The sequence below is a fragment of the Sorex araneus genome, chromosome 1, assembly GCF_027595985.1.
Source record: "Sorex araneus isolate mSorAra2 chromosome 1, mSorAra2.pri, whole genome shotgun sequence".
In the NCBI taxonomy this organism is placed as follows: Eukaryota; Metazoa; Chordata; class Mammalia; order Eulipotyphla; family Soricidae; genus Sorex; species Sorex araneus.
The window spans coordinates 404,644,623-404,668,242 of record NC_073302.1 but is presented as its reverse complement, the minus strand read 5'-3'; the positions used below and the strand labels follow the sequence as shown (position 1 = coordinate 404,668,242).

At 48.3% G+C, this 23,620-nt stretch overlaps 1 protein-coding gene across 4 annotated transcripts in view; it reads left to right on the top strand.

The window, feature by feature from the left end:
• Positions 1 to 916: 916 nt before the first annotated feature.
• Positions 917 to 23,620, top strand: part of SRPK2 (SRSF protein kinase 2) — a 219,534-nt gene continuing 196,830 nt past the window's right edge. For 2 of the 4 annotated variants that reach the window (XM_055130734.1, XM_055130764.1), the window contains exons 1-2: positions 978 to 1,128; positions 1,822 to 1,876. In XM_055130734.1, coding sequence (XP_054986709.1) covers positions 993 to 1,128; positions 1,822 to 1,876 — 191 coding nt within the window. In that variant the 5' untranslated portion in view covers positions 978 to 992. Of the gene's footprint in view, positions 1,129 to 1,676; positions 1,708 to 1,821; positions 1,877 to 23,620 lie in introns of those variants that run through there. The other 2 variants (XM_055130757.1, XM_055130740.1) reach the window with 2 other exon arrangements.

Here is a 23,620-nt window from a genome sequence, read left to right as displayed (position 1 = left end):
AAAACCAAAAACAAATGTTTTTGGAATAGAGTTTCTATGTTATAGATGAATATATTCATATTGTTTTCTTCACATAGTAATCTGATTAAGGAGAATATGTGTTGTTAGAAAAAACACTGAAATATTCAGAGATAAAATAGTAATATCCTCAAAAGATTCAGTGATTCAGCAAAAAAGAAAACAACAACAACAAAAGTGCACACACATACACATGGAAAGTAAACATGAAATGTTAAGAATTGGTTGGGGTTAACAGGATTGTATTCATTGTTTTTCTCATAATTTTTTTTCTGTAGGCTTGATATATTTGAGAACAAAAAACGGAGAAAGTATAAAACAAGAAACAATTTCTGTTGTGTTTAGCATCTTCAGAGTAAAGCTAACTACTTTGATCAGCTAAGGAAATAGTTGTGGAGGTTTGGAATGTAGCTCAGCTGCGCACGTTTGTGACTTCGGGTTCCACCAAACAACAGCAAAAAGTTACCAAGGGTCAGAGTAGCATCTTTCAAAAACGTAATTACACCTGACAATTACTGAAGTAAAGGAACCTCTTCAGCCATCATTTATGTTCCATTATCAACTTGGTTGCTTCTTTACTGGGTGGTCCGATCTTGGGAAAGGGGTTTGGAGTCAGCAAGGCCTAAATATGAGCCATTGCAGGATAAACTGTTCAGCTCTCAGGATCATTTCCTCCTCGTCAGGTGCACAAAGCAACTTCCCGGTGGGGAGTGGTCCTGTCTCATTGTTCTAGGCGGGGTGCTGGCATAAACCCGGCTTCTTCAATTCATATGTTAAAAAAGGGTCCCATCTATTCTCGTGCCATTTGCATCTTCGACTTAAAAACTCCAGCACTCCGGTGGGGTGGGGGGTGCAGGCGAGCCGGTGACTTCTCCAAGGTCACCTGGCTAGTGAAGGACCCAGGTGTCTCGCAGCTCCGGCTCCCGGCGCGCCCTTTCGCACACCCCGCGCCGGAGAGGGAGGACGCGGCGCTCATGGGGATGCAAGGATGTAGGGGCGCCAAGGGAGAGAAGAGGCCGCGCGAGGAGCGGTGGTGCGAGAGCCGCGGAGGCGCCGGGCCGCTCGGGGCTCCTGGCGAGGCGCGCGGCGGCGGCGGCGCCACCGGCCGGGGTACGTCCGGGACAAGTGCGGCTGCGGACGGAGAGGGTCGCGCGGGCGGGCGGCCCGGGGAGAGCCGTGCGGGGAGGCCTGGGGCCAGCCCGCGAGGGCGCGGGGAGGCGGAGGCCCGGGCCGAGGCTTGGGACAAGTCCTGGAGGGCCGAGGGCGGTCGCGGGGTGTGTGTCTGTGTGTGTGTATGTTGTGTGTGTGTGTGTAAGGGGTGCGTGGTGGGGGGAGGGGCAGAGTGGCCTCCGCACAGGTAGGATGCGCGCGCGCGGGTGGGTGAGGGGCGCGGCGCGCGGCGCGGGGGTCCCGACCCCCACCCCCGCGGCGGCGGTGGGGGCGGGGCGGGGGCGGGGCGGGGGCGGGGCCGTCCGGGGGCGGGTCCTGCCGGGCCCCCCGCGGGAGCGGCGGCGGCGGCGCAGGCGCGGTGCCCGCCTCCTCCTGGCCGGCGGAGCGAGTGGAGAGCTGCAGCCGGGCAGGGCTCCCGCGTCCCCGCCGCTGCCGCCGCCGCCGCCGCGCCGCCCCGCCGCGCCCCCTCCCCCCGCCGCCGCCGCAGCCGCCGCCGCGTCGGGATGAGCTCCCGGAAAGGTGAGTGGCCCGCGGGCGCCCCCTCGTCCCCGCCACGCGGTCCCGCGGGCCGGCCCACCCGACCGTTAATGTGTCTTCTCTTTCCTCTTCCCCCCACCCCCCACCCCCATTCAGTGTTGGCCATTCAGGCCCGAAAGCGGAGGCCGAAAAGAGAGAAACATCCGAAAAAGTGAGTCCGCACTGTGCTCAGCACCCCGGCCCCTCGCCCTGGCGCCACCCCCCCCCCGCACCTCCCCTCACCCCAGTCCGGCGCGCCTTGGGGAGCACGCCGGGGAAAAGTTGTCCCGATCCCCGCTCCCCCACCCGGTGGTCCCCCCGGGCCGGCCGGGCACAGGCTCATTTCCCCCCCCTCCCTTATCCCTCCCCGGGTCCCCCCAGGGACGCCGCGCTCCGCTCCTGCGCGCCCCAGCGGGGGTACCCAGGGGAGAGGGGCGCGCGCGTGCTGCGGTCCGGGCCCCCGAGGACCCCGGGGGGTTGGGGGCGCCTCCCTGCTCGCCGCAGCTTGGCCTGGGGGTGGTGGTGGGGGGCTGGGGGACTGGCGCGGGCCGTGCGCGCCTCCTCCTTCCCCGGGGCGTGCCGAGGGTGGGGGGTGGGGGGTCCCGGGTGTTCTGGCCCCTCCCGGGAGGGGCGCTGCGGTCGCGCGGCCCGGGGCGCGGCGTTGCAGGCGTGGGTCTCGCGGCGCCGCCCGCTCCCACCTGGGCGCCCGGGACCCGCGTCTGGGGTTGGCGCGCGCGCGCGCGCGTGTCGCCTCTTCCTCCCCGCGCACTCCCCGGGCGCCCCTGCCTCTTCTGCGGAAAACCCGAGCGGCTGGCGGGTCTTTCGCGGGGGGCGGGGAGGTGTATGTGTGCGGGTGTGGGGGCGCCCGGGAGCTGGCGGACCCGTGCGTGTGTGCGCTCGGCTCTCGGATTCGAAACTTTGCGCCCCGGCCGAGCGTGGTGATGACTCGGCGGCGCCCGGGTCGCGCGGGCGGCGCGGCGGCTGCGGTGGGCGTGTGCGCGCGCGCGCTCCCCGGCGCGGCTCGTGCTGATGGATATGCGGGGCGCTGGGGACCAGAAACGTGCGGGCCGCGGGGGCCTCTCCCCGAGGAGGAGCCTGCCCGAAACCGCAGCGAGAGCACCGTCGCCGTATTTCGTCTTAGTTCTTTAAAAAAAAAAAAAAATTAAAATGATGCATGCGCGCATCCTTGCATGGTTCCATCGTCTCTGGTTTTTAAATTAAAAAAAATTTTTTTTCGCCCTTCTGAACAACAGCAACAAAATCTGATAGTTTGGGCACCATGGAGGCCCGTCTGTGCTTGGAATAACGTTGGGGGAGCAGCAGCCTGCAGCACGCCGGGGTCTTCCTGTTCCCCCACCCCACTGCGTTCTCTGTTCTCTGTACCCAGCGGCCAAATCTGCGAAAAGTTAAAAGTCAACACACTCCCTAAGTCGTAGTAACGTGTGGAGAGCGTGGCAGGGTTTTTGTTCGTTTGAAACGGAACTCAAAATGTGGAAGTATTTTTAGGATTTGACAGAAATGTAAATAAACCTTTTCAAAATGTAAATTTTGGGGGGTGGGGTGGGGCCGGGTGCTGGGGGTCAGATTCTGAATTTCACACGCGTGTGCTCAAGGGAAGTGTTCTGAAGCTGAATCATATCATTGGCGCTGAGACAATTCCTTTAAACAGGTGTTGCACTAGATGTTGTAGAGAGAGAACTGCGGGGTAAACCTTGTGCGCAGCGTGCCCGGGTGGAACCCTGGTGTGCATAGTATAGCCTGCCCTTAGCCTGCCCAGGTGTCTGGGAAATTAGTCCCCAGCAGGCCTTGCATCCTCCAGCCCTCGCGTCTGACCACCTGGGTTGGCTGAAAAAATTGCAAGGAGAGGCACTCCGGCTTTCTGAGCGCCCCCATACCTGGCCTTCCTTGCCAGAAGGGGGAAAAGGCAACAGCCCTCAGCTGAGTGGCTGGGGAAATAGTTAACTGGACCAACTGCTTTGCATGCAGAATCCCTGGTTCTGTCCTTGGCACCACCTGATTCTCTTGAGCACCTCAGGTATTTCCGGGGAGCACCAAGCCGCGAAGCCCCAGAACACTTCAGGCTGCGACCCAGGAACCAAAATTCCAAACCCAAACAAGCCATTAGGATGAGGAAAAAGGGCTTGAACTAATTAGTGTGTAAAAGTTGGCTATTGGTTTAAGGTAGAGTGGATATCTGGTAGTTTCAGACGCCTTTTCTTTGTTGATGGGCCATAAGCAGCAGCCAGTGCTTGCTTTTGGCTCTATGTTAAGGGATCACTACTGGTCCTGCTGGGGAGACAATTTATATTGCCCAGGTTTGAACTCAAAGTCTGCCATGTACAAGGAAATTGCCTTCCTGGTATGCTCCTTCTGGCCCTGTTTTCAGATTTTTTGAGGGGAGGGGCTTGTCGAGGGGGGTCACACCTAGCAGTGCTTAGGACTTCTCCCTTTACACTCAGGGATCACTTCTGGCGGATCTCAGGACCGTATGGGATGCCAGAGATTGAACAGGACTCGGCCATGTGAAAGGCAAATTTGCTATCTGCTGTGGTATCACTCCAGCCCATAATTTCAGATCTTTTTTTAAAAAAAAAACAACCTAGCCTTTGGGCCTGGAGCACTAGTAAAGTGCTTGCATTACATGCAGCCAATCTGATTTGATCCCCAGCACCCCTAGTAAGCCTCAGCACAGCCACGCTTGTTTTGGGGCCACACATGGCTGTGGCTTACTCCTGGCTCTGTGCTCAGGAATCACTCTTGGAAGTGCTCAGGGAGACCATATGGGGTGCTGGGGATCAAATCGGATTGGCTGCATGCAATGCAAGCATCTTACCCACTTTACTAGTGCTCCAGCCCCAAAGGCTAGTAATTTTTTTTTTTTTAAAGATCTGAAATTTTGGGGCCTAAAACAAAACAAACAAAAATTAGCCTTCAAGTCACTCAGAACCTTCTATTTGGCATTTCCTCTGTAATTGTTAAAAGTTTAGCCTATAAGAGTTTTCGCCTATAAAGAGAGCTATAATGTTTAGAATCCTGAGTACTGAGTTTTAATCATAGCCTTTCCTGATACTTGTTTCCACATAGCCCATTAAGTTAGAAATGAAGAGGAGTTGAAAAAAACATGGCCCTGGAGCCAGGGATGGAGGTCTGTGGTGGAGCACTTGTCTTGGAACAAAAAGTAAGAGCTACACCCTGCTATCTTCAGGGTTTACTCCTGGCTCTGAGCTCAGGGATCACTCTTTGATAGCTCTGGGTAGGTTGAACTAGGGTTGGTTATGTGCAAGGCAAATGCCCTACCCTCTGTACTATTGCTCTAGCTCCAGTGTCCAACCCTTATAAATATACCTTTTTTTTTTTTTTTTTTTTTTTGCTTTTTTGGGTCACAACGGCAATGCTCAGGGGTTACTCCTGGCTCTCCACTCAGGAATTACTCCTGGCGGTGCTCAGGGGACCATATGGAATGCTGGGAATCGAACCCGGGTCGGCCACGTGCAAGGCAAATGCCCTACCAGCTGTGCTATCACTTCAGCCCTTCAGCCCCCCTTTTTTATGCTGTTTCTCTCTCTCTCTCTCTCTCTCACACACACACACACACACACACACACACACACACACACACACACACACGATTATTTTGGTGCCACACCCACCCAGAAAAGCTCAGGATTTTCTCCTGGCTCTGTTCCTGGATCTCTTCTAACAGTGTTCTGGGGACCTCATGGGGTGCTGGGGAACAAATCCAGGTTGCCCAGGTGCAAGGCAAGCAACTGACCTGCTGAATTAACTGTGATTAAATTTGAGAAACAACCTCCCCCCTACCAGCCCCTCCAATCCTCCCATGACTAAATGAACTGGTTGGTCTGCAAAGTAGTTGGTAAGAAAAAAAATGAGCATAATTATGTACTTATTTGAAGCAGTTTAATTTTTGACTCAGTTCTTTGAATTAAGACTCGAGCACAACCAGCAGTGCTTCTGGCTCTGCACTCAGGGATCACTCCTGGTGGTGATTGGGGGACCACCTGGGATGCCAGGAGTCCAACCTGTGTTGGCTGTCTGCAAGGAAAGTGCCTTACTCTATGTGCTCTTGCTTTGGCCCCCAATAAATCTTTAAAAATTGATGTTATTCAACTTTGTGTTATATTATTTTTTACCAGTTTTTTTTTAATGTTGCAAAATTCAATACGTATTTACATGCTTTTTCTAGGAGATGGTGATCCCTTTGAGCAAAAGGAAAGTCCCTCGGGATGTTTTCATTCCCTAAGGTGACCCTCCCCCACCCCAAGGATGACGGGTAAAGATTTCTGATGGTGCCATGAGTTAGGGAGAAAATTAAGTGGGAGAATTATGTTAGTTGTTTTTATTGGGGTTGGGGTCACGTCTAAGAGTACTCGGTGCTCATCTCTGCTCAGTGCTCAGGGATTGTTCTGGTGGTGCTCAGGGGACTCTGCCGTGCTGGGCATGAACCCTGACCTCCTGCGTGCAAAGCACATCACGTGCTCTCTGCTCCCAAGTTTAGAAGTCTTAAGAAATAAACGATGAATGACATTTAAACAGAATGCTAGTCCTAAAGCCTAATCGCTTATGTTATCTCGTGACTGTCCGATGAGTTAGGCACTGTGAACTGCCATTTTCACCGATGAGGAAATACTATATGTCTACGTCAGTGACATATCCAGCTATTATGTTGGATCCAGGCAGGCCGGGACCAGAGTCCACGTATCTGTCCCTTGAGGACGTGACATTTGAACAGAAGCTGGAGTGAGGCTGAGATGGCAGTGTGGCAAAGGCCCTGCTGAGGAATGTTGGATGGAACCGCAGGCCTGGGGTGCTCAGATGCGTCCAGAGATGTTGGTAGGGTGAATTCCAAAGGAGTTGGCGAGGGGAAGGCCTTCCTGGGTCTCTGAGAACCTTAAGGTTGAAAATGACCAGATGTTGCTACTGGTTTTGTTAAAAACGATAGCTGTGGAGAATGGATTAAATGGGGGCAGAAGAGAACTCGAAGCTGGCCTGCTATGGGAAGTAATTGTAACTTGGTGTAGGGTGCTAGGAGTGACTGGTACACTGATAGTCTTGGAGGTATTCTCATTTTACACAACTCTGATAGGGTCAAGTCGCACATTTAGCTTTGTGTGTGGACCAAAATTCAGGTCTCTTGATGCCCAGTGGTTTTGCTAACTAATGAATTCTCCAGAGGAGGTAAAGCAGTAATATCTCTAATTTTGCATGATATTAATGGACTAGCAAACTTGAATTATGTGACTGCATAGGCATGGTTTGGTGTAAGCAGGCTTTGCTTTTGTCATTTACCTATATATAGATAAAGATACATATCTTTATCTTTTGTCATTATTTACCTGTATGTGCAAGCTGGCTATTTCGGGTCAGTTTCCCTTTGTTTTTATTTATTTATTTATTTTTTTGGTTTTTGGGTTACACCCGGCGATGCACAGGGGTTACTCCTGGCTCTTCACTCAGGAATTAACCCTGGCGGTGCTCAGGGGACCATATGGGATGCTGGGATTAGAACCCGGGTCGGCCGCATGCAAGGCAAATGCCCTACCCGCTGTGCTATCGCTCCAGCCCCCTTCCCTTTGTTTTTAATTTTTAAAAATTTTATTTACTTAATTTTTTGTTTTTATTTTTTTAAATTAAAAATTTTTTTTTCTTGTTTTTAATAGCCTAAATCTAATAGTCTAATTCTCTCTCTTGGAGAACCTGACAAGCTACAGAGAACCTATTGTCCGCTCGGGAGAGCTCCCCATGGTGTATTCATATCCCAAATACAGAACAGATATATACATATCTCTTGGAGAGCCTGGCAAGCTACCGGGAGTATCCCTCCCGCATGGCAGAGCCCGGCAAGCTACCCGTGGCATATTCGATATGCCAAAAACAGTAATGATAGGTTTCATTCCCCTGACCCTGAAAGAGCCTCCAATCATTGGGGAATATGAGTAAGGAGAGGCTGCTAAAATCTCAGGGCTACTGAACTAATTCCGGCATGGGACCAGAGACCCCACGGTGCGCTGAAACAGTGGGACCCGGGCATCCCCCAATTCTTTTAACCTGTCTCTCTCTCTCAACTCCTCCCTCCTGAGCACAGCGCAGGACTTCTCCATCTTATGAGCACCATAAAAGGGTAAAAGTTTGTAGTGATGTTATTTCTGGTTGTACTTTCCCTGGACTTTATACAGAAACCCAAAACCGCGCGGCCGCTGCTGCGGCCGCGCGACCTAATGTCATCTTAGCATCAGCAATATGTAATGGTTCGCTTTTAATGGGTCGGACTTTTGTGGGAGATCCTAACAAGAATAGTAAGTCTGTTGCTGAAATATTGAAGGCAATCAAAACGGTAGCCATCTCTCTAGACTAAACTAAGCTATATCCCCACGCCAGCTGAGAAGAAATTTTCTTCTTTCTCGGGAAGAAACGCGGCGTGTCGTCAACTACAGTGTGATGTCCATTAAGCAAACAGACCTGGTGGCGTGGGAATGGGATATAAGGGGAAAAATTATGTACATGGAACAGTGGGACGCTGGTGGAATCTCGAGCCGGAGCCGATACCAGCGCAAGACCTTCGGTTCCAGAAACTGCTTCCAGACACTCTACTAGTCTATCAACTAAGCCAGAGCCCCACGTCTGCTGATGACGGGAAATAACCATCCTTTTCGTTTTTTTCGTTTTTTTTTTTTTTTCCCTTGTCAGGCAGCGTGGCGATTACTAAACAGGTGTGAACTCGGTGGCGCGGGGCAAGGGGGAAAAAGAAAAGTTATGTAACAAACAGCGGGACTTAATATCTCTATATTCTTAGCAGTGGAGAATTATCAAATGCCTCCTTGGCAATAGGACTGCTTTTCTTTTTTGGGGGAAACCCCAACAACGGTAGTGAGTTGTGTGTTGAAACATGGAATGTAATCGAGATAAGGCATAAATGAAGTGAAACTTATCAAGTACAAGGGTGGGGACTGGGGAGGTGGGAGGGGGCGGCAGGTATACTGGGGGGGTTGGTGATGGAGGATGGGCACTGGTGAAGGGAAGGGTGTTTGAGAATTGTATAACCGACATAATCCTGAGAACTATGTAACCCTCCACATGGTGATTCAATAAAATTTAAAAAAAAAAAAATCTCAGGGCTGAGTGTAATAGAGACATTACTGGTCCCCGCTTGAGTAAATCGATAAAGAGCCGATGACAGTGATACAGTGATTTTTTTGTTTTTGGAGCCTCTCTGGTTATACACTTAGAAATTACTTCTGGTGGGGCTCGGGGGACCAAACGGGATGCTGAGGATCAAACCTGGGTAGACTGGGTACAAGGCAAACACCCTACCCGCTGTACTGTCACTCCAGTTCTGTGAGGTCTGATCCGTACTGTGCGCTTTTGCGAACCGAGCCAGTTCCTGCAAGCAACTTTTTTTTTTTTACACTGGAATTGTCAGAAATAAGGTTTCAGTAGTTGCGTTAAAATTGTTGTGATCTCATCAGAGATTGCTCCACTGCATTTAGTTTGCTAGTTATTGTTCCTGTTACGTGAGTAACAGTCAGCAGGACAGGGCTGCAGTTCATTCAATCAGAAATGTTACAAAGGAGTTAAATTGCATAGCTTCAGGCTAATTTTTGCCTTGGGACACGTGTATGTATAAAAATAAAAACTCATCTGGCTATAATTCACAGATCATAGCACTTACCTTTTAAAATGTATAATTTGCAGGGTCTTATATGCACAAGTTTGTGCAGTCATCACCTTTATCTAATTTCAGAGCGTTTTATTTGGTGTGTGGTGGGGTATACCTGATAGTGCTCAGGGTTAGTACTGACTTCTGCTCTCAAGAATTACTCCTGGCGGGCTTGGGGGACCAGACGGAGTGCCCGGGATTGAATGTGGGTTGGTTGCACGGAAGGCAAATCCCCTAACTATTGTACTATCACTCAAGCCTCTCCTTGCAGAGCTTTGTTGTTGTCTGTTTTTGGGCCACACCTGGCAATGCTCAGGGGTTGCTTCTTGTGGCTCTGTGCTTAGAAATTACTCTTGGCGATGCTTGGGGACCCTTTGGGATGCTGGGGATGGGATCCAGGTGGGCCGCATGCAAGGCAAGCACCCTACCCGCTGATTTCTATTTTTTTTTTCTTTTTGGATCACACCCAGCGATGCTTAGGGGTTACTCCTGGCTTTGCTCTCAGGAGTTACTCCTGGCGGTGCTTGGGGGACCATATGGGATGCTGGAGATTGAACCCTGGTCGGCCACGTGCAAGGCAAACGCCCTACCCGCTGTGCTATCGCTCTGGCCCCTGGCCCTGATTTCTATTTTTTAAAAAAATTTTTTGAGGCTGGGGAAGTAATACCTGGCTGTAGTGCTCAGGGGTTGCTTCCAACTCTCTGCTCAGGTCTTGCTTCTGCAGGTGCTGGGGAGCAGGACCTGGTGGTGCCTGGATTCATCCTCGTCTCCAATATGTACAGCCTGTGCCCAGCTCCTGGAGCTGCTTCTGATTTTTACCATGAGCTATTGAGCATTTTGTATAGGTGTTTTTTCCCCCCTGTATAAACATTGTTTCCATTTCTGTAGGATTAACTACTGGAGAATTTGTTGCTGGAGGATTTACATTTTGGTTTCCTCCAAGTTAGTCAGCAGCTTGGTTTTAATGCTGTTCTTAATGTTTTTGACTTTGCACAGGGGACGGTGCCATTTTCTGAAGCGCAGGTTCTGAGGGCCAAAGAAAATGATAGGCCTGAGGTTGGTGGCACTGGGTCAGGAACTCAAAGTGAGACAATTCAGGAATGCTGTTGTACAAGTTTATATTGTTATTAGGTGAGCCTCAACCCTTACCTGTAGTATAAATTCAGGTGTCCGTGATTTTGGAATACCTCCCCATGGAAAGTGTTGATTTAGCTTTGACTTTTTATGATACATTTATTCTAAAACATGTTTGCTTACCCGTAATTTGGTTTAATTAAACACACACACACACAAACACACACGTGCACACATGCACACACAAAGTCCAAACCAAGGGCTCAGTAAGTAGTGTGTTGAATGCTAGAAAGGTTATGATAAAAGTGAAGTCCAGGCGGATAGTACAGCGGGAAGGGCATTTGCCTTGCGCATGGCCCACTCTGGTTCATTTTCCTGGCATCCCATCTGGTCTCTCGAGCATTGCCAGAAGTAATTCCTGAGTGAAGAGTCAGGAGCAACCCCGGAGCATTGCCAGATGTGACCCAAAAGCCCCCCTGCCCCCCCCAAAAAGAAGCACCTGGTATTATGATAAAAATCAATCTCAGTATTAAATGATGAATAGAAAGCAAGACTTCTCTTAATCTGTAGTTCAGTGTATCACCTGTGTGAGGAGCACTGTGAAACTCGGTAAGTGGGGCTTTGGGGAAACTCAGGAGAAGGAAAGAAGCCTGTTCGATTTGAGCATTATTGTTTATTTGGGGGGGATGCTCGGGCTTGGGTCTCAGTGCTGGCTCCTCGCTCTGCTCAGAGATGCCTGCCTTTAAGTGCTTGGAGGACTGTGTGCCATGGCCAGAACCAACTGGGTATAAGGTGCCCAGGGTCTAAGGAAGCACCTTACACTGGACTATCTCTCCAGCACCATGAAAGAGCTGTGCGTTTTGGACTACACCCTGTGTTCTCAGGGTGCCCTGCTCAGTCGGGTGGGAGGAGGTGAGCTTCTAGCTCTCGGATTGCTACCTTGTCTCCCACAGGTTAGCTCCTGCCCTTTGAACTATCTGGCCCAGAAATAGAGTTTTTTTAATGATAAAAGTAATATGGTAGAAAATAATATGTAATCAACATAATTAGTTCCACTTATTTGGTCATTGTTTTACCAGTGTGGAGGTTTTTTGGTTTTTCTTTTTTTTTTTTTTTCTTTTTGGTTCACACCTGGCAATGCTCAGGGGTTGCTTCTGGCTCTGCACTCAGGAGTTACTCATGGCAGTGCTCAGGAGATCATATGGGATGCCAGGTCTGCTGCGTGCAAGGCAAATGACCTGCCCTCTGTACTGTCACGCCAGCCCCAAGCATTATGTTGTTTTGTTCTTGGGTTATACTGTCTTGCTCAGATGCTGCTGGAGGGAGGAGGAGCCAGGAATTGCGGGGCCTTAACCTAGGTCTCCTGCATAAGGAGCATGCGCTCCAGCCCGCTGAGCTGTCTTTGGCCAGTCCCATTGGTGCTCAGGGGCCACGTGGGCTCAACCCGACAGGGCTGGGCAGTTGTCCAAGTAGTTCAGGGTATCAAACCCAGGGCGCCACACAAACAGGGCATAGCCGTTACGTCTTGAGTCACATCTCCTGCTCTACAATTTAATTTAACATGTTGTTTCTGGGGCAGCAGTTCTTTCTTGCCATTTTAGGGCTTCATTAGGGGTTGATGAATTCATTCATCAGGTAAGGCGCTTGCCTTACATGCAGCTGACAGTTTTGATTCCTGGAACCCTGTAGGGTCCCCAGAGTGATACCTGAGCACAGAATGATGTGACCCAGATCCCAACCCCATACACGTAATTATAAATACATATTAGAATTTGAAATTATCGGAAAGTAATTTTTAACGACATGCACAGTTTGTTCCTGTTTACCAAACCAATCTACTGACCTCTTTTTATTTTTTAATTTTACTTTATTTTATTTTTTTTTGGATCACACCTGGCGATGCACAGGGGTTACTCCTGGCTGTGCACTTAGGAATTACTCCTGGCGGTGCTCAGGAGACCCTATGGGATGCTGGGACTCTAATCCCGGGTCGGCCGCATGCAAGGCAAATGCCTTACCCGCCTGTGCTATAGCTCCAGCCCCGACCTCTTTTTATTTGAGTGTACATTGTCTGATGTGACTTCCCAAGTATGAGCCATAGTGGTATGCACTGGTATCAACATGTTAGTAAAAGGACATTGTGTATGTAATCACGTATGATATGGAAATTATAAGTATGTGGATCCCCCCCCCCCTTTTTTTTTTTTTGGCCACACCAACAGTGCTCAGGGCTTACTCCTGGCTCTGCACTCAGGGGTCACTCCTGGCAGGGCCAGAGGAACATACGGGGCGCTGGGGATTGAAACTATACTAACCTCATGCAAGGTGAGCGTCCTGCTTGCTGTACTCTCTCTCTAGCCCTGGGTTTTGTATTGTGTTCTCTCTCTCTCTCTCTCTCTCTCTCTCTCTCTCTCTCTCTCCAAGTGACGGCTGGAGGATGCATTGCTCCTTTGGCCTGTTGGTGCCAGTCACCTTAACTGGTGCTTGGGGGGTTCCAGGGCCACACCTGGTGATGCTTAGAGGCCAAGTTTTACGGGGGATTTACCCAGATGGGGATGGGCACATGTGCTCTAACGACTTGATGCTGTCTGCCTGGCTCCTGCAGATGGTGTATATGGATATCATGAGCGTGGAAGTTAGCTGTACTATTTCACACATGTATCTTTTTCCTGTGGAGACATTACTGCTTCATAACATGTCCAGCACAATGATTGAGATTGACTGTCCCCCTCAGCATATTGGTGCTGGAAAAATAGAGATTCATTGATATTAGTGGGTGGATAAAATCCTTTTTTTAATTTTTTTTCTTTTTTGAGGGAGAGTCATAGCTAGCTGGTAGTGTTGGAGCTCCTAGCAGTGCTCATGGACTCAAGTAGTAATCCTTGGTCTCCCTCATGCAGAGCACGCACTCCAGCCCTTTGTGCTTTCTCATTTCTTTTCATTGCTGGGTACTAGTTCATGGTGAGCGTTATAGTGTTTCCCCACTACCACGTGTATATTGTGAAATGATTACGACAATAGGTTAGGTAACACCTCCATTCTCTCACATCATTACCTCTTTTTCCTTTGTGTGTGTGTGTGTGTGTGTGTATAATATTCAAGCTCTGCAGTCTTAACAACTTACAAAAATTTAATATGGCACTGTTATTTATAGTCTGCTCGGACAGGTTATTTAAAAAAAAAAAAATGGGGTTTACATATGAGGCCCTGGATTTGATCCCTTCTCCCAAAGCAAAATTGAGCTATTGCTTTATGTCTATTAGGGCGTCTTACTGGTGTATCACACACACAGTGTATGTATCCCTAGATGTAGTCTGTAAGTTCTCCATTCAGTCTTAATGTAACTTTTAATTTATTTTGTCCACACCATCCATACCGTGGACAAAAGGCAACTTTTAATTTATGTTGTCCACACTGTGCAGTGCTCAGGATTTTTGGCTCTGCGCTCAGGAATCACTCCTGGTGGGCTCTTGGGACTTTTTGGGGTGCTGGGGATTGCACCTGGTTACCCTCTGTACTGTGGCTCCATCTCCCAGAGGTAACTTTTTTTTTTTTTTTGCTTTTTGGGTCACACCTGGTAATGCTCAGGGGTTACTCCTGGCTCTGAACTCAGAAATTACTCCTGGCGGTGCACAGGGGACCATATGGGATGCTAGGAATCAAACCCGGGTTGGCCACATGCAAGGCAAACACCCTACCCACTGTGCTATCACTCCAGTCCCAAGAGGTAACTTTTTGGGTATCTTATCATCTCTGACTTGTTTTACCTGGAATTTCATGTGAATGAAATCTGGTCTGTGTTTTTGTCTTTGTTGTTTGTGCCACATTTGGAGGTGTTCAGAGCTTACTCCTGACTGCGCTCAGGTATGCTCCTGGCACGGTTTAGGGGCCCCATGGAGTGCTGGGGATAGAACATGTGGAAGATAAGTACCTTACACAGCATGTACCAGTGGTACTCTCTCACCCCCGTTTGCATATCCACTCTCAAACTTTGGAATGATACGTACCACGTTGTACAGAGGGTACCATATTATGTGTGGAAATTCTGAGAACATTCTCTTGGAGAAAGTCTAGCCCTGAGACTTGTGGATTGCACAAGTAAACCCTGAGCACAGCCTCCGTGCCTCAAAAACCATATTTTTTAAAAAAGGCAAGTGAGGCTTTTAGAAAAATGCCCACAATTTTGGGAAGTTGTGGTAAAAGCTAATTATGGGACATGAGGAGGAAGCAAAAAAAAAAAAAGAAATGTTACATTTGCAATGAGAATATTGGAGTATGTTTTTTGGAGGTGGGAATTTGACAAGATAGGTATCTAAAAGGAGGTGTTTATTGTGGGGAGCTGGTGCACAGGCCGGAATCTGTTATATAGAATAGGAGTTGAGGACAGTTAGGACAGAGGGGTCTGCTTACTGAGAAAAAAACCTTTTTTTTAATGGGTTAAGATCTGAAACGTGGGAAGTATCTGTTGGGCAAAATAAAAGAAAGGAAGCTAAAGTTCAGTTCCTAGAGGATATATGTAAATGTATCGAGATGCGTAAGAAAAGCTACATTTGATCATATCTCATTGGATATGTTTATTTAGTTCATGGCTTTCATCTTCAGCAGTTAGAATTTTTTCCTTGCTTCCAATCCTCCCTTCATCTCCTCCTCCCTCCCCTTTCTGGATTTTGGACCATAGCTGGTGGTTCTCAGGGAGTTTCTGGCCCTGTGCTCAGGCGTGACCTCTGGCAGTGTTCTGGGGACCATAAGTGGCCCGGGAATTCCATCCAGGCTCCTGGCCCACACAGTCACACGCAGGGCATGCACCTTAGCCTTCTGTAGCACCTCTTTAGCCCCTTTTTCCCCCTTTATATTTTTCTTCTTTTGGTTCTGGGGTCAAACTCATGGCTTCGCACATGCAAGGCCTAGTCAGCTCTCAGTATCCTTGGCCACTGGTCGATCTTGACAGCTCTAAGTAATTTATGTATTTTTGTGTCATCTGATGTAGGCAGATAGTAATATTTGTATCTATGACTAAGGATAAAAGGGATTTTTGCTTTGCTCTATTTTGTATTAGAGTTCTCTTAGGATCCCAGTTTTTGATACCAATCTACTGTTCTCAGAAAAAAAAAAAAAGAAAAAAGTATTTGCAGTTGGCTGTTAGGGTTTTGTTTGTTTTTCCCCTCTCAGGTCTCATGCATGGACGCTTCTGCTGAGCTCCAGCCTTAGCCTAGTTGCTAGGTTTTTAAGCTCTTTTAGTTTGCCTTGATTCTGGGGACATGACTAACCAGGGTAGGGGGAGGGAAGGATAAGTGTGTACGTGAGGAAGAAAACAGGAAAGAGCAAGAGCAGGGCATGGAGGGCTCCACATGATCTCAGGGACAGTTGGTAGTAAGGGAGCTTTTCCTTCTTGTTCTGATGGGAGTGCTGAATTTTGTTCTGTTTCCAAGGAGACATTCAGATGGTGTTTGTTTAAGATACATCCCATACCTCTATCGAGAGGTCTCCTCTCCCAATGAGAAGATTAAAAGGTTACATAACTTGAACATACAGATTTCAGAGATGACATGGAAGCCAATTATGTTCTGTGATCTTACTATAGTTGATTAAACATTAAGTTTCAGGGGCTAGAGTGATAGCACAGTGGGTAGGTGTTTTGCCTTGCACGTGGCTGACCCAGGATCGATTTCCAGCATCCCATATGGTACCCTGAGCACCGCCAAGGGTAATTCCTGAGAGCAAAACCAGGAGTAACCTCTGTGCATTGCCGGGTGTGACCCAAAAGCAAAAAAAACAAGTTTCATTTTTGGCCTCCATCTGGAGGTGCTCAAAGAGCCAGCCACTCTGTTAGTTTAGTGCTCTGGGGACCATCCAGTATGCCAGGGATTGAACCCAGGCCTGCACGCAAAGCTTGTACTACAGATTAAGCTATCTCTCCAGCCGTGGACTTAATATATTAAGTAATATTGGGGGCTGGAGCAATAGCACAGCGGATAGGGCGTTTTGCCTTGCATGCGCCGACCCAGGTTCGATTCCCAGCATCCTGTATGGTTCCCCGAGCACTGCCAGGAGTAATTCCTGAGTGCAGAGCCAGGAGTAACCCCTGAGCATTGCCAGGTGTGATCCAAAAAGCAAGATAAAATATATATATAAAGTAATATTAAATAGCACTGCACTGTAGCACTGTCGTCCCGCTGTTCATTGATATGCTTGAGCGGGTACCAGTAACATCTCCATTGTGAGACATGTTACTGTTCGTTTTTGGCATATCGAATATGCCACGGGGAGCTTGCCAGGCTCTGCTGTGCGGGCAGGATACTCTCGGTAGCTTTCCTGGCTCTCCAAGAGGGATGGAGGAATCGAACCCAGGTTGGCTGCATGCAAGGCAAACGCCCTACCAGTTGTGTTATCACTCCAGCCCAATATTAAATAAGTAAAATAACTAAAATGATAAAATATAAAATATTAAATAATATATTTTTGGTGGGGGTGTGCCATGGAGGGCGGCATACTCAATGATGTTAAGGGGTTACTCCTGGTTCTGTGCTCAGGGACTGTTCTGGTGGGGCCTGGGGGACCTTACAGAATACTGGGGACTGAACCCAAGTCTGCTGTTGTATTCTCTCTCCAGTCCCTGTGTATTTAGTTACATGTGAATTTGCATCTGCAAATTTATACCTTCATGCTGAAGTGCCTCTTTCCCACTTCATAAGGCAATTTTATTCTGACATTTGCAGCACTAGTGATTATTGGAAAAATTAAAAACAAACAAACAGCCATTAGAGGTTGTCGGCAGCAGGGCTAGGGAGCCCAGGGGCCACTTTGAGCATTACTTGATCTTACAGCGCCAAGCTTGTACTTAGTGGGGCTCAGCCTTTTCTCCAGCTCCAGGAGGCCCCATTTCTCATTGGGAACATTTCTTACTTCTACGGTTTATGTGACCCTTGAATACAGAGCCCAGACATAGCCCTGAGCCCTACTGGGGGTGGCCCCCAAACTAAAAATCAAAAAGTCACTCAATCATAATATGAGACCAACACCCAAGCACAGTAGACCAAAGGGCAAGGAAGAGTTGGGAGCCTGCCTTATGAGCCGGGGAGAAGGCAGCTGGGATAGAGAAGGGACCACTAAGTCGGTGGTTGGAGGGATTGCCTGGGATGGCAGTTGTGTGCTGAAAGTAGACAAAAGACCAACCGTGATGGCCTCTCAGTATCTGTATTGCAAACCATAATACCCATAAGTAGAGGGAGAGTGAGAGGGAAATTGTCTGCATAGAAGCAGGGGGAGGGGTGAGATGGCAGGGGGGGAGGAGGAGAGGGATACTGGGGACATTGTTGGAAAATGTGCACTGGTGGAGGGATGGGTGTTCGATTATTGTATGACTGAAACTCAAACATGAAAGTTTTGTAACTGTAGCTCATGGTAATTCAATGAAAAATGTCATAAATGACCTCATATTTTATCATTCCTAATGTCTACAATAGTCATCCATATAAATGGAAACTAGATTATTAGTGATGGCTGAAGTGGGGATGGAAGGGAATGGGAAATGATTGGATATGATTTTTATTTTGAAGTGATGAAAATATATTAACATTAATTATGGTGATGGCACAAAACTGAGTAATATTGTTGAATTGTGCACTTGAGTGGGTGAATTGTTTGTTATGTGAATTATTCACGATTAAAATTTATACAACATACTCAGCTGAGGGGAAGGAGGCAGTGGAACAGGTAGAGGTGATGAATAGTGACAAGATATTTGGTGGTAGGTGTGGTAGGACAAACACTTGCTGAGGTGAGAAACTATAGCTGAAGCTTGTTTTATTGTAAACCAATATTACCTCAGCTAATCAAAAAAATGGTGAGGGCGGGGCTGGAGAGATTATAGCGTAGTGTGTAGGGTGCTTGCTTGCCTTGCATGCAGCCCACCTGGGTTCGATCCCCAGCATTCTATGTGGTTCTCTGAGCCCTGTCAGGAATAATTCCTGAGTACAGTGCCAGGAGTAAGCCCTGAGCCTTGCTGGGTATTGCCCAAAACAAAATAACAAATAAAATATATTAAAAAAAAAATAGGGTCTGGAAGATGACCCAGTGTCTGAAAGTCTTGGCCAGGGAGAGTACAAGGTTGTGAGTTTCCAGCTTGATGCCCCTGCAAGTGCTGTGGCCGTCTTCCAGGGCTCCCTGTTTGAAATGCCCAGGGTGGGTGGCTTAGTGTCATTCACATGCCAGGTGTGCCCACAGTCCTAGGTCCTCAGCAAGGAGGGACAGACAGACATGCGCGCGCGCGCACACACACACACACACACACACACACACACACTCTTGATGATAACAAAATGGAAAGGATTCTAACAGCACAGTTGTTTTCCTTTGACAGACGAGAAACCAGTATTGCTCAGACTGGTGGAACACCAGGCCCATTGTTGACAGCTGGTAGATTGTGACTGGAAGTCCAGTTTACAGTGGTGCTGTTATTGCCTTTTACAGTCCTGAGCATAAGACTCATCCTTATGGAGCAGTGAAATTGGCAGTAGCTTAGCAATTACTTGATTCCTTATTTTACTGGGAAAAAATGGAACTTCAGATAATGCAATGACTTACTTAAGATTGCAGAGTTAATTAGAGGCAGCCAGGGATTTTATGACCTGTTCAGAGAGGCAAGTAAACAACTGGGATGGAGAGTAGAAGGGATTAGTAGCAATTTGAGCTACAGGCATTGTACTGTGTAAAACATGGGAAGGGAAAGGCCAGCTCATCCTGATGACTAACCAAAGGAATTTTCACAGAGGCCAGGGCTGTATTGAGAGGTTCTAGTCCACTAATCAGGCACCAGTATCAGGGTGTGAGACTCGGCCCGAGTGTCTGAGTGCTGGTGGAGGAAACAGTAGGTGGCAGAAGGTCAGTCAAGTGGGAAAGTCACAAGGCGTCAACATGGTAATGTTAGGGAATGCTCTCTGACTGTTCTGGGGCTAAACCCAGGGCACACTCAAAGGCACTTCTGGCTCTGTGCTGAGGAGTGACCCTGGTGTCCATTGTTCAGCGACCCCTACCTGGGTTGCTGGGGTATACGATTATATTGCACTGTAGCACTGTCGTCCTGTTGTTCATTGATTTGCTTGAGTGGGCACCAGTAATGTCTCCATTGTGAGACTTGTTACTGTTTTTGGCATATCGAATATGCCACAGGTTGCTTACCAGGCTCTGCCATGTGGGCAAGATACTCTTGGTAGCTTGCTGGGCTCTCTTGAGAGGGACAGAGGAATCGAACCTGCGTACAAGGCAAATGCCCTACCCGCTGTGCTATCGCTCCAGCTCTCTGACTATATTACCTCCCGTATTCTCTCTCAGGCCCAGGGAACTCTGGCTTTGTAAGCTGTGCAACCATTGCAGAATTTAACAATTTAATTTAAAAAAAAAAATTTTTTTTTTGGTTTTTGGGTCACACCCGGCGAAGCACAGGGGTTACTCCTGGCTCTTCACTCAGGAATTACCCCTGGCGGTGCTCAGGGGACCATATGGGATGCTGGGATTAGAACTCGGGTTGGCCGCATGCAAGGCAAACGCCCTAGCCACCTTGCTATTGCTCCAGCCCCACAATTTAATTTTTGTTAGGCACCATGATTGGCAGTTTTGTTAACAACACAATTTCAGGTACAAACCCACTGTCAGTGTTAAGTGTACCCTCCCACCCCTGCCCTACCTCCTTAGCAAACCCAGTTAAAAAAAAAACCTGGCTTTTCTAGTATCTGCTAGAATACTGGATCAGCACCCCTAGGCTCCTTCATTACTCCTCTCTTTCCCGCTTCCCCCAACCCCTTTCTTGGCCACCTCAATGCTTCCTTTGACACCAAGAGTTCGCAGATTCTTTCAGAAATGGAGTATCTTGAGAAAGATAATTGGCAGGCAGCTTTGTGAAGGGAAGAGATGGGAGATTTGGGGCTGTTCTAGTATGTTCCTGCCGTGGCCTTGTGTGAGAAGCTGGGTGGCCGTGGTTGAAACTAGAAGGGAGGCGGGGGTGGGAGTCTGCCCAGGTGGACACTAAGACACTTAGTCTTCTTCGGGATGGACTGGACTGGCAGTGCCTGCAGGCGTTTGTCCTGCTTGCCTGCTGTAGATCACCGGCTCATGGCATGGTGCCAAATCTGTTTGCCGAAAGCAGAAGGGGAAGGATTTTGCTATGACTTTGGATATTCCATCTCCTGACTGAAGATTTTGGTCTTAGTTGTTAATAGATAGATGGGGAAAAAGGAAGCAAAAGTAAGGAGATGGGCAAAAATAATTCAGATTAGGGAATGGGCTCAGCGGTAGACGTGGCATGCTGCACGCATGAAGTTCTGAGTTTGATCCCTGACTACACATACATAATCAGATTAAAAAAAATTTTTTTTTCTTTTTGGGTTATACCCGGCGATGCACAGGGGTTACTCCTGGCTCTGCACTCAGGAATCTCCCCTGGTGGTGCTCAGGGGACCATATGGGATGCTGGGAATTGAACCCGGGTCTGCCGTGTGCAAGGTGAATGCCCTACCTGCTGTGCTACCTACGTGCTCCAGCCCCAGATTTTTTAAATTTCAAGAACTTTGCCTGACTTTGACATGGGTTTGTTGAGTTAGAAGAATTAGGACCTGTGACTCAGAACAGGAGAGGTAGAGATTGTAAGACATTTAGAACTCAGAATCGTTCATAAAAAGGTTTTTGATGAGTATGAGAATTGACGATAAATTTACTTTTCTTTCTTTTTTAAATTTTTTTTTATTCTTTTGGTTTTTGGGTCATACCCAGTGATGCGCAGGGATTACTCCTGGCTCACGCACTCAGGAATTACTCCTGGCGGTGCTCAGGGGACCATATGGGATGCTGGGAATCGAACTCTTAACTTGGGTTGGCCGGGTGCAAGGCAAACACCCTACCCGCTGTACTATCGCCCCAGCCCCTCTTTCTTTTCTTCTGACTTACACTCGGAAGTGATCATATTTATCTCTTGCTCAGTTGTCAGGGGTCTCTTCTATTGCCTTGGTGGAGGGTGGGGTGGGGGAGGGGGATAACCATATGTGGTGGTGGGATTGAATTATAATGGTCCATGTACAAGGCCTTATCCACTGTATTATCTCTCTGGCCCCAAATCTACTTTTCGAAAGAGCAGCAGTAGCAGAGACCAGAGGAGTGATCATGTTATTCAAGTTCTTTCACCAAAGGAATTGATTGCCTGAAGTAAATGAAGACCAGTAAGAAAAGACTATTCAGGCAATGTAGGAGAATATTGGCAGTGCTCCCCTCTTAAGAATTGTTAACTTTATTATTTGTAGATCGAGGGATCAAATTCAGGGCTTCACAGTGATTTACAGTCGACTTACATCCTGGCCCCAGAATTGGGATTCTTTTTTTTTTTTTTTGGTCCATCTGTTTTTGGGCCACTCTTGGCTTTGTACTCAGGGATCATTTCCCAGGATCAAATGGTGTGCTGGGGGCTCAAACCCAGGTAGGCCACGTGCAGGGCGAGTGCCCTACCCACGATACTATCACTCCTGCCCCCAGAATTAGGAGTTTTTTGAAGTGTGGTTCCAAGTATCTGCCCTAGTGAAGGGCAGGTAAGAAACTGGACTAACATTAGCCAGCGATTCCGGAATCTTTACTATAGATAGCTTGACAGAGTCTGAGAAATTCCCCTTCGTCAGGAGTTCGAGTAGAACAGGTGTCTTGCACGGGTTCGACCCTGGCAGTGCAGGCCTGAGAGCACTGTCAGCAGTGGCCTCTACAGGTCACAGGTTACCTGCAGAGCCTGCACTTTTATTTTTTAAATTTAATTTTGTTTTTATAAAGTAGTTCACAATATTTGATTACATTTAATATTTGAACACCAGTCCCACCACCATTATACCTTCCCACTATCATATTTCGGATGTTGCCATCCGGAACCCTAACCCCTGCCCCAAAGCAGAACCGAAATAATTTATTTTGTATTGTTTGCTATGAATAAGCCGCTGATAATGCTCCAAAAAAGTTTCCTTAGAGGAAAGTGTGTGAAGATTGTTATATTTCATCCAGGAGTTGTTAAGCCCTTCTACAAGAGATTACTAACATGTTGTATAAGGTTGAACCTTGTGTGTTTTTTATATATATATGTATATATATATAAATGTATATATATATATATAAATATTTTCTACCTTCTACTTTAAACCCAATCAAATGTGGTGTGCTACTCTTGGAATATGAGTGGTTTGAGTTATGAGATTGCAGCCGCGTGGTCCAGGAATAGGTTCACTCATGGGTGAGGCTCGACCTGAGCACTTGGGGAGCGGCCGTGAGCATGAGCCTGCAGTCTCATTATCTTGATGGCAAGGTGCTGGTCCCTTCCATTCTTTCCTAGGAGTGATAGCACAGCAGGTAGCGCATTTGCCGTACACGTGGCTGACCTGAGTTGGATTCCTCCGTCCCCCTTGGAGAGCCCGGCAAGCTACCGAGAATATCCCGCCCACACAGCAGAGCCTGGCTAGCTACCTGTGGCGTATTCGATATGCCAAAAACAGTAAATAGTCTCACAATAGAGACGTTACTGGTGCCCACTCGAGCAAATTGATGAACAGCGGGATGACAGTGACGTCCTATATAACAGATGACTTTCATCCATAGCAGTGACTTAATCACAGGATGTGCACTTGAAGTATTTTCCCCTTTGGTCAGTCATCAGTGAGTTCTTGAGCCGAGGGGGAGTTGTGTTCTGGGAAGAGAGGTGTATTGAGCGACTTGGGATGTCTCCTGTGAGGCCTTGGGCTGGGGTCGTCCTACAGATGCTTGGCCCGTCTGGGCCAGCCCAGTGGTCTGTCGTGCCTGGAGCCCACCAGAGCCACTCCAAACTGTGCTAGGGCCTGGGGATTGAACTCGGGGCCTTACACCTGCTGGGCAAGTGCACCCCACTCGAGCTCGCCTCTCCGCTTGATGAGTATATACTCTTTCCTCCTCCTTTCTCAGGGCTTATGCCTGGCAGGTTGGGGGCCCATATGGGGTGCTGGGAATCAAACCCAGGTGGCCACTTGGAAGGCAAGCTCCATACTATAACTCCTTGTATCTCTTTCTCCACACCTGGGGGTGCTCAGGGCTTCTTCCTGGCTCTGCACTCAGTAATCACTACTAGTGGACTTGGGGAACCCTCTGGATTGCCAAGGATTTCCTGGTGCAAGGCAA